Below are 10,944 nucleotides of genomic sequence, written 5' to 3'. Positions count from 1 at the left end.
CCCATCCCGACTCACCGATGTGGTGAGCACACCAAGCCCTGAGGTGCAGTGCAGGCCCTAGGAAGGAAAGTGCTCTCTGGTTACATCTGTGTGAATGCAGCATTTTGCAGCTGGAACCAAAGCAGCTTTCAGTTGCCCTGTGAAGTCAGAGCCTCCTTGGGGCTGTGTTGCACTCACTTATGGAAAAAGCCAGCGCCCAACCTGCCCAGCAGCAGCTTCCTTTCTCAGCCCAGGCTGTGACTCACCACAGACCGCCTTCCCCTTGGGGAATGCGCTGCCAGCTCCCTGCTCTCACCTCACCTCACCTGCAGCAGGTGAGCTCCCTGCCCAGGGCAGCACTGAGCCCCTGCACGCCCTGCCTGCACTCAGCCCCGGGCGAGGGAATGGTGCTGCCACAGCATTTCAAGTACACGGAGTTTGTATTCCTGCTCTCTGCCGGTACTCCTGCAGAAGGATTTGCTCAATGCAATGTATTTCAAACGGCCTTTTCTAGAGCTCGCCAGTCCCCCACCATCTCCTCTCCCACTAATGACTACTTTGGATTGTGGCTTCTACGCTCTGCCCACTGCTCGTTGGCAGAGGAGGGAGCACTGAATCCAGGGATGCCAGAGGAATTTAAAGCACGCTTTTCTAACGGCTGAGAAAGACCAGGTGCTGGAGCAGCTCAGGTCAGAAACCAGAACTCGAATTTAAAGAGGAGGCAGCAGCCTACAGCCTTTGGCCACATCTCTGCAGCCCCCCTCCCTGCCGCTGTCCCAGCCCCATCTCTCCAGCTCTACCCTCCCACTGACAGCACGGGCCCAGCAGCCCGCATGCTGCTGTACGGTGGGATTTCCAACACCAGGGAAAGAATTCAGCTCACAAGACCAAATTAGGGCATGGATTTTATCATCTTTGCTAGTGACATGCTATACGACCTTGGGTAAGTCCCTCCATCCAACTTGAAAGATGCTCTCGGAGGAGTGCCACGACACCCCAGTTAGCAGCCCAAGAAGCACATGAGATAGTCTGTCTCTCTTCCAAAACACCCAACCACAGATGAACTGGAACAATCTTAGGTCTGAATTCTGCAAGCAACTGGGAGCCAAGCTGCTCTCAGATCAGCCACTTAAACAACGCAATCAAAGTTAAACGTGCCAGCTGTGCACAAAGGATTGTAATACGCTGCACAGACTGGAAAATAGCTTCAAGAACTGATGTTATTTTTCCATGGCTGGGATGCCACCGTCGAGCAGCTGCATTATAAGAGTCTGCAATCAGCAAAAATGTTATCACTTTTTAGTCCTGGGGAGGAAGGCTCATTGTTATTCCTGTCCAACTTACAGAAGGAGCCTTGAGTCCTGAGGCACCCATTACCAAGAACTACTACAGCAAGAAACACTGACAAAAAGCCTTCACTGCCCCATGCTCAGAGCCCATCTCCACCAACAATCCTAAGGGTAACGAGTTGTGCACGCAGTACCTGCTCACACCACCACCACCACCACAAGAAACAGCATTTGCCTTCCCACAAACCCAGGGAAAGCTCCTGCTGCCCACTGCCAAACACCCAACGTGCTCACTGTCAGCACACCCAACCACTGCGCCCATCCATTGGCGCATGCAGTGGGGTGGCTGCAGGGCACGGTCCCTCCCTGCAGGCCTGAGCACAGCCCTGCTGCCCCCTCTGCACAGCAGCAAGAGGGAAAGCCTTCCAACTGCGTCCCTCCTGAAGGACGCGATGGCTCTCTGATATGTTCTACGGATCAAACACTGACAAATAAAATACAAAATGTGCACACACAGAGAAAACGTCGAGAAGCAGGCAGGCCGCACAGAACAAGCTTTGCCCTTTTGGCTACAAGAATACTCTGTAAGCCCCTCCTCTTCACTGTCCTGCAAGCATTTAACACAGATGCCTCACCAACAGCTTTGTCCTACTCAGCACGGCAAGGGCAGCACAGGTACTCAGAAATACAGTCTTTTCAGGGACATGACCTGGCACTGCTTGCATTAGAGGAGTGGCAGTGACTGAGATGACAGCAAAAATGGCAAGGATTCGGCTACTTCCACTGCTGCTGGAGCTGATCCTACAATCAAAAACAGCCGTGAAGCTCCCATTGCAGATGTGGAGATAAAACTTCCCCTGGCTCTCAGGAAACAAACAAATCTGCAGCAAAAATCTGACCGGGGGTTTCCATTCCACTGCGTTTCCCAGACCACAGTGTTCCTCTCAGCTTAACCAGAAACCGTACGTGAGCTTTGGCCCAAGTTCAAAAACACGGCCGGCAGCTTCTTGAGCGGCTCCCCAACTCATGCTAAAGGCTCCTTTTCTTTACACACTATCAGCAGTCTCCATTCCAGGAAAACCCACACGGCTGCCAACCCAGGGCAGGCACACGCAGTGACGTCGTTTCACCACATCTGAAATTACCCTCCTCCACTGAGCTGACCGCAAGGTTGTACCAACACTAACATCCCTTCCCCAGCACATTATTTTTCTGAGCTCTCAACAATCAGCTGCTAAAGTCACCACATCTGCACTCCCAGCCCTAAGAATAGTCTCATATGCTTCTTAAATAAGGTCCTGAAGCAGAAAACCGGCATCCAAGAGGCAGCTGCCTTTCCCACCAGCTCTATCAAACCCTGTGCTCGCACTCCCTGATGGACAACAATAGGGCTCCTGCAGAACTCCATGCTGTGTTAGCCACTACCAAGAGACAGTTGCAAGCATTATCAACACAGGAGAGAAGAAAAGCATCAACACTGAAGCCAAGCCAGCAGGCCGCTTCCAGGGATGAAGTAATGTGCTCATTTGCAGCTGGACTGGAATGGCCCAGTAAATCAGACACATTCGGTGGTTTCGGTTTAGTCTTCCCCACCTGAAATGCCACTGTTAAGTAAAGCAGTCAAAAAGCTGATTGCGGGATTCAGATTTAAAAGCAGAACTTAGCACTTCCTGCAGGCTGCAAGCTTTTGCTAACTCCCAAAGCATTCTCCTCTTGTTTCTTCCCTTTCCACTTGACAGACTTCAGAGCTTGTTTTTGCAGACCTGGAAGTAGTAGCTCCATTTAAACCCAGTGACTAACATCCTTCCTTCAGATCTCTGCCAAATGCTGTTTTTGCCAGATTTGAGGTGTCTTTGGCCTCATTTTCAGCTTAACTAGGTTGCATATTCTTCAGGACAAGTGCTCCAGAGCCCATTTGCTAAAGGTGTGATATTGCCATGCTGGCTGCTATGAAACACTCCAGTTCAGCTTTACAAACGTTTATGGTTTGTTTCCATTAGGCAACCCATTTCCACTCTTATTTTTCCATCGGAAGCTTCTTAGCAGATACTAAGAAACAACAATTCAATACACCACGTCACTGCCATTTCAGCCAGCCAGCTCAGAGGCAGGACCCAGAGAAACCTACCAGGAGAACAACAAAATGAATTACTTTTTTCTGTAAAGGGAGATATGAAACCTCTTAACCATTGCAAAGCCAGGTATAGCTGAGCAAGAGCCTCTCCAGCTGTTATTTGGGAAGATGACAGTCACTTTCTGATGTTGGCTAGGCCTGGGGAAGAATACATCCCTGCACATCATAAACGTACAGCACACAAACTGGGAACAAAAGCACCTGAGAGTCATCTGCCATCAGCAAGTGGGCCCTGGGAGCAGCAAGGCTGCAGGCTCACTTTAGGAAAGAGGAAAACTTCATGTTTTTAAGAGAAGAGTGAAGACAATAAGCACTGAGGACGCCCAATTAGGGTCAAGCAATGGAAAAAGCAGAACACATTACAGATAGCAGGACTCCAGAGAACCACAGAGCTTTTCCACCTTTAGCAGGAAGACACACTGTTAATTCAGACTGCTGAACAACGTTCCTTGTGCTCCTCATGGAAAACACAGCAAAGCGTAGTTGTGTTCTTTTTTCTTCCCCTAACATTTCACTTTAGATGTGCTGCATTATTTCAATCTTGTACAGGGGCTCAACAAACGCAAGTATGAACAAAGCACACACAGCTTTCCAAATCCCATCTACAGACACATTTCCATTTCCCAGCCTGCTCCCGTTTCCTGATCCCATGGAGCACTCTTGCTGCTCAGAAGCTGACCAGACACACTCAGTGACTCAGCTGCAGGGGCCACAGTCTCCACGCACAAGAAGGAAGGTCTGACACCAGCACAACCCTTCCTGGCTGTCCCGGTTGCACATCAAAGCGAACTGTGCTATTTGAAAGCCATGGCTGTATGTTTTCAATGCATTTGCCACCCACGTCAAACAAGGTTGTTTGTTTTACAAAGGATTCTGTTCATATTCTCCTTAACACAAGTCTGAGAACATCCACTGGCTTCCTAAGCAAACAATGTTCGTTTTGTGCTCCACTTGGGCTGTAGGACTGTGTGCATCCCAAGAGTTTTCTTCATCTTTTCATCGACACAATCTGTGAAGATGGTATATCTTCCTTCTTTCTTATGAAGATTCGTGTTCAGTTCAGCGTAAAGCTTCTTCTCCTCTGATGTCCTTACCCAAATTCATTTTATTCAGATAAAATAACGGTGAGGTAAGGAAAAATTCTTATTCTGGAGTGGTATGGATTATTCTGTAGTTCCTGTGCATTTTCTGATGTACACGTTTCCAAGGTCACCATCTCCCTATAACCGATTTGGCAGCCAACTGTATCACATCAAAAGAGTATGCCCAGATACTACACAAACAAGGTCACTAGCTAAAAACTCTGCCTCTGCTCAGACACACTGTGATCAAGTAGCTGTCCTGGAATCAGGAAAGAAAATTAAGAGTTAACTAGAAGGAGCCCATCTCCTCTTACCACCTACTATTCAAAAAACAGCATGATCACAAGCAATCTGATGCGCATAACTATGCATTTTAAAACCATGTACATGCAGTACATGTGACCTATGGTAAATAAATTCCATCTCAAGAGTCCAACATTAGGCACAGGAGGTCCACTGCGATGACATACAACTTCCACATAATGATTCTGAAGAGATGGATCCCAATTTGTATCACTTATCTCTGAGGTATTACTCCATCTTTTAAAAAGATGTTCAACTGTACAGATAAATAACAGCTAATAGTTTACAGTAACTTCTTTCCCTGTATCACTTCATCCACATAATACTGTAACAGAGAGTTGCTGCTGCTGGAATTTATTTCCTTTGCGCATTTCACTGGTGTAATTCCAATGGTCAAACTACCTCTTCCAGAGGGACACGGCTGCTTCAGAGAAGAAGGAAAATACATCTCACAGGCTGGCTAGTACTGAGAACACTTGTAGGAACAGAAGTTCAGGTTGCCAACTTTTATCTGTTTCCCTGCCTCTTGCGGTGACTGGCCAAGTAGAACCCTTAGGATATTCACAGTACTTCATAAAGAGCTCGTTCACGTGAGCACAACTTCATCCTGTCTTTTAAAACAAAGCTGTTAAAGGATCAGAGGACGTCTCTGTACGTGAACAACTGAAAATACAGAATTATCTGAAGAGCCACCTACTACTGGCTTCTCATTGGTACTGCTAAAAGGAAGAATTGAATTACATGCAGCTGCTTCAGTCTTCTTTGTACGTTCTGTGAATACAAGATTACCTTTTGACAAAAGAGGAATAGAGGAGAGGATACCAACTCAGGTAACCAAGGATTTGGTAAGACGGAACTTAGTGCCTTATTTAATAATGAGTAAACACCCTGCACAGGCTGAACTGACTGATGGGGCAGGCACTCCAGGGCACGTGCCACAGGAAGATGAACACAAACATGTTCTGCAGCTATTGCCATAAGCTGAGTTTGAGGGCGTGCAGACCAGAACTACAAAAATATCAGCAGTCTGTTGGTGACAGACAATTGGCGGAACTCAATGCTGCCCGCTACAGACTCCTCAGATCAGCACTTCTTAAAAATTAATAAAATGGTTTATTTTATATATACATTATGTTCCAAAAAAATTTATACAGTTAAAATATCAAATTAGTGATCTGGTAACAATACTGTTCAAAATAATCTCTTTTGTATGAACATTAAAATACACGTTTTTAAAAGCGTTTCCTTTTAGTGCTTCCAAAGCACAGCGTGTGCCAAGGCCACCTGAAGAATCTCCGTCCTCCTCACAGGATGAAAGAGAACTGAAGTCGGGGACCTGGGAAGCCTCAGGTGCACTTTCATAATGTCTGCAGACAAAACAGAAGAGAGTCTGAGGTAGATTGTTTAGTGACCATCAGGTGGTAACAGTCACAGGGCTGTCTTTAGCTTTCATTAACACAATAGCAGTTTCTTTACTCTCAATCTACACTGAATCTCAAGTTTAAAGGCATGGCTAGTAGTTCTCAGGAACAAGACCCTTGTCTCTGTGGTGGCAACATGCAATATTACCAGTGCAGGTGTTTCTGGGAGGGTTTTTTTTGGGGAACACATGGGATCTCTCCACGATGCAGACAGTGTGTGCATTTGACAGTGCCCCATTTAGTGCAACCTGCTGCCTATAGCACGTAAAATGTCTAATGACAGTGTTCAAATGAGTAAATTCTCATCACCTGCAGGAGGGGCAGCAATGGTTATTTTCTTCAGCCTGTTGAGCAAATAGCACCCTCCACAGGAAAAAAGCCACACCTTTCATAGCAAATCCTTAAGGTTATAGCCCAGCTTCTGCCGATAGAGGTTCGTAAAGTTAAAGCTCCACTGCTTCTTCTCAGACTCTGACAGTAAAATCAGTTGACTGCCAAGATGGTGACGGCAACAGCTGCATTCTCTTCCACTCTTCTGCGGCACAGCAAACTCATTCCTGGTCCGTATTCGTCTGGCTGGTAAACTATTATCTACTGTTGACATGATTAACTCTGTTGGGTAGGCTGTTGAACTCTAGTTCCTCTAGTATTCTCTCTAAGTGTTGTATTAAGACACGTTTTTTAAACCTAAAGAAGAGAAAGAAAGTAAGTTAGGTTTTTTTTTCCCCCAAAAATAACAGTTTGACAACTTGGTATTATCTAGCTATGACAAATACTACTCCCAGAGCCTCTGTTACCAGCACAGAAGAGCTTCCTGTAATGTAATTTAATAGAACCTCCATTCCCAACTCAGACAAATGTTGCATCTTTCTTCCTTAACCACCGTCTTTCTATCCTACATTTGAACTTCAACTAATGGCCATTTACTCCAGAAAACGTAAGGGCAGTCTGACAGCTAAAAAAACTGTATTGATTGAAATATGTCAAAATAAGAAAACGAAGTTGTAGTACTGGAAATTTTTGTATTTTATTAATATAATCAAAAGTAACAATTTATGACCGAGTCACTTTTATCTATACAAACCTTGCTGCTTCCTTGATAGCAAATTCAATGAAATACTTCTGCATTTCCATAGGTCCTTGTACCTCCTCAAGAAGAGAGAAGATTTTTTCATAATCTAAAAAAAAATAATAAAATTCAAATAGTTTAGAAATGTGTCTTTCAAATGCAGGTTCGAGAACTCTCAAAAATCAAAGGAAACAACAAACAAAGCCCAGAGTTTCACACTTCAGCATACATGTTGGACAAAAAAATCCAGCATTAGCTCTGTGCACAAGACAACAGGTGATATCAATAATCTGAAGTGATACTGATGATCTGGTATCCAAATGTGTCACTGAAGAATCTGAAGAATTAGGTTCTCTTAAACGAGCAACAGCTAGAAACATCAGCCCTTGGAAAAATGCAGGCTAGGTCTGACCAGTAGAGGAGACAGATCACCATGGACATAGAGTCAGCACTAGCAGATGATATGAGCAAAGAGGCATCCCCTCTTTCATGCCTGCCTGAACTATGCAGCAAGGCATGCTACAAGTACTAATTTGCCACAATGATTATATGTCTCAGTGAAATGCTAAGCTTTGGGAAAGCAACACAAGAAGAGTTAAGAATAGTCCACCGTACCAATTACTGATGCTTGACAATGTATTAGAAAATTACTCAGTAATTCAAATTGTAGAAATAACTCACTTGGATATAGACTACATTGAGGATATCCACAGTTTAAGAAGAATTGAAAGATTATGCCTATGGCAAGTCCTACAGCATACGTATTAGCTGGAGTTACTGTATACATAACAAAAGCCAAGGTGCCAAGTTACTTTTTCTGACAACAATTTAGATTTTGGGGAATTACTAAACCTTACAATAAAATAGAGAACAAATGAATTCTAGTCTTCAGTTCTGATGAGTTTACAACAGCATTCCATCATTAATTACACTCTCCCTCAAAATAATAAAATATTATTGTGCTGTTAACTGTAATATTCCCTTTCCATCAATCATATTTCAAGATGTACCAACCCTACATATGCCTTTGCCCTCAATCACAAATTCTGACAAACACAGAACAAAGTACACAGGGTATATATGTACAAGGAGCACTGCAATATAAGGGAAAGCCTAAGACAGGCATTTGCTGTCTGTTAGCCTTCCAGTACTGAAATATCCAGTCTCATAACATCATTGGTAACACTTACAAAAATAAAACCTGTGAAAGTTGCCTCATAAGATACTTCTTACAACAGTTAATCTAACTCAAAGGGAAATCAAGGTCACTTGGCACTCATCTTCAGAGACACTGCTGTCAACTCACCTGCCCTCCCATTTCAGGACCTTCCTGTTCCTCTTCTGCTCATATACAAGTTATCAGAAATAATTTGAAATCTCAAGTTCTACATAGTTTCAAAATAGCTTCTGACATAAAAGAAGTCTTCTCTACCCCTAGCCCATTTTTAGCATATTAATAAAGAACTTACTTCTTCCAGGTTTGCGAACCTCTTTCATCACTTTAATTTTGATATCAGCATTGTTTCCCTCCAACATCATAGGTGTTATTTTAAAGGAATTTGGCACAGATTCTGAAGTTGACTCCATCACTCGTTTTTGGTCATCTCCAGCCACACTGTAATTTAGAGGCCCTTGAACAAGTGCATTGGTACCCGGTTTGTGATCCAAGCCATCTTCACTTAAACAGTTGAACTCATCAGGTAGAGAGTCCAAGTCATTGGGTAGCATTTCATCATCTCCCATAGCAGCTGGAACAGAAGGAGCCATTTGTACAGATATGCCATCAATTTGTTTTTCCAGCAACTGACAATTTTCTGCTTTCTTCTCTCCATTACCATCTTGGACAATATTGTTAGTGGTGTCTACAAAGTAAAAAGATGCATATTATTATTGCATAATTCAGTATCAAAAGCAAAAAAAGAAGTTACTCTGCATCCCCTTTTGTTTGAAGTACTGTGCAGTGATCAGATAGTGCTGAGTAACTCCCTTCAGAAGTTTTATCCAACAATTAAGGCAATCAAATGAAAACATCCCTTAGGACAGCTACCATCTGATGTAATTGTCACAAAGTCATCACTTTCTGAATTCCTATTGCAGTGCTATGACTTCTAAGTGAACTATAATTCACAGAATCACAGAACTGTAGGGGGTGGAAGGGACCCCTGGAGATCACAGAGGGCAACCCCCACTGCTAACGCAGCTAGCGAAGGTCACACAGGTCGGTGACCAGATGGGTCTTGAATATCTCCACAGAAGGAGACTCCACAACCTCCCAGGGCAGCCTGTTCCAGTGCTCCATCACTCTGACAGTAGAGAAGTTCAAGTATTCCCTCCCCTAGTTCAGCAAATAAGAGTATTCTCTCGACTCTGCTGCAATAGGTATGTAAACATAACTGTATTTGTTTTTACTTTCTTTTCTGACCTCTCCCTTCCCCACTGCAGAATACACAAATGAGAACTAAAAGCTAAAATGAAATGCTTGCTGACACTCCAAACCATCCTGGCGAAAGGTTTCAGGACTTTTTAAAAACAGTCTATCAAATTATTGTTCATTCAGGACTTCATTAACTCTAAGAGTAGCCTGTTTAGCTACAGCAAAAGAAATTCTATCCTAATCAACATTAAAACTTATGTACCCTTTTGAACTAGCCTAGAAACATACTCAATATACCTTTATTTGTTGGTACACCTTTGAGGTTCATATGTGCTGGGGATCCAGAAGCACATGGCGGCCCTTTCCCACCAACATGATTTGTTACAACTGGTGGTGACTGTGGCCTTCTCAGCAGTGGTGACATGCTACGCCTCCTCTTCAGAGATGCTGGAGTATTTGGCTCTCCAGGACGCTTAATCTTATTCTGAGGCCCAGCAACAAATTCATCTGCTTCATCTATCATCATACCCTGGAAAAAAAAAAAACCCATACATATATATATGTGGATATAAAACAAGTAAGAAAACATATATATTGCTTTATCAATTCAGGTGGCTTTCAAATAACAATACAGCAGATAACGAGATTCATCCTACCTTCTTATCCTGTTTGAATGGATTGCCAAATGTATGAAGCCTTTTTGGTTGATCCGGATCAATCTCCCGAAGGGGTGAAGGCATCATTTTCAAGTATTCCTGGTAATTTCCCATTTGAGCAACAGGAACACTGTGAAGGCAGTCTGCAGCAGAATAAGACATTTTAACGTAGTCTACCTTAAGACTAAGGCAATAAAAGCCTCATACACTTCAACTGTGAGTGTCACTATTCAAGAAGTAGAAAAGCAGAAGACTACAATTTCAGAAATAAGGTTTGTAAGAGTTAAGTTTAACTGGCAAAAGAATGAAAAATAAACAAGTTCAATCTCTACTCTAACAACTGCAAATTCAGACCACCAGCACTTAACTAACAAGGGTAAAGTGAATTATGTCCCCCTCTGCTCATACCACCATCACTATAAAAACAGGTCTACTGCAATTTATTGCATGGGAAATCTCTTCCACAACATTTCTTTTTACAACTCAAAGCAAGCACAGTGTACTTCCTGCCAGAAGGTGAATGTTTCATTCTTTCCCCTTCAGAGTCTAGAAAAAGATAATGATTGCCTCAATAAAAGATGCAAGGTCCACTTCCTCCCCACATGCAGGACAGAAAATTCTACTTCAGTCAATTAAA

At 43.5% G+C, this 10,944-nt stretch overlaps 1 protein-coding gene across 39 annotated transcripts in view; it reads right to left on the bottom strand.

Moving 5' to 3' along the window:
- Nucleotides 1-5,880: 5,880 nt before the first annotated feature.
- The window catches only part of INTS6L (integrator complex subunit 6 like), a 53,636-nt gene continuing 48,572 nt past the window's right edge, over nt 5,881-10,944 (bottom strand). For 36 of the 39 annotated variants that reach the window (XM_046940998.1, XM_046941008.1, XM_046941009.1 and 33 more), the window contains 5 exons: nt 10,308-10,450; nt 9,949-10,180; nt 8,747-9,139; nt 7,293-7,386; nt 5,881-6,895 (listed from right to left, as the gene is read on the bottom strand). In XM_046940998.1, coding sequence (XP_046796954.1) covers nt 6,796-6,895; nt 7,293-7,386; nt 8,747-9,139; nt 9,949-10,180; nt 10,308-10,450 — 962 coding nt within the window. In that variant the 3' untranslated portion in view covers nt 5,881-6,795. The remainder of the gene's footprint in view (nt 6,896-7,292; nt 7,387-8,746; nt 9,140-9,948; nt 10,181-10,307; nt 10,451-10,944) is intronic. The other 3 variants (XR_001464171.4, XR_006939245.1, XR_001464172.4) reach the window with 2 other exon arrangements.

The sequence above is a fragment of the Gallus gallus genome, chromosome 4, assembly GCF_016699485.2.
Source record: "Gallus gallus isolate bGalGal1 chromosome 4, bGalGal1.mat.broiler.GRCg7b, whole genome shotgun sequence".
NCBI classification, from domain to species: domain Eukaryota; kingdom Metazoa; phylum Chordata; class Aves; order Galliformes; family Phasianidae; genus Gallus; species Gallus gallus.
This window is presented reverse-complemented; position numbering and strand designations above follow the sequence as displayed.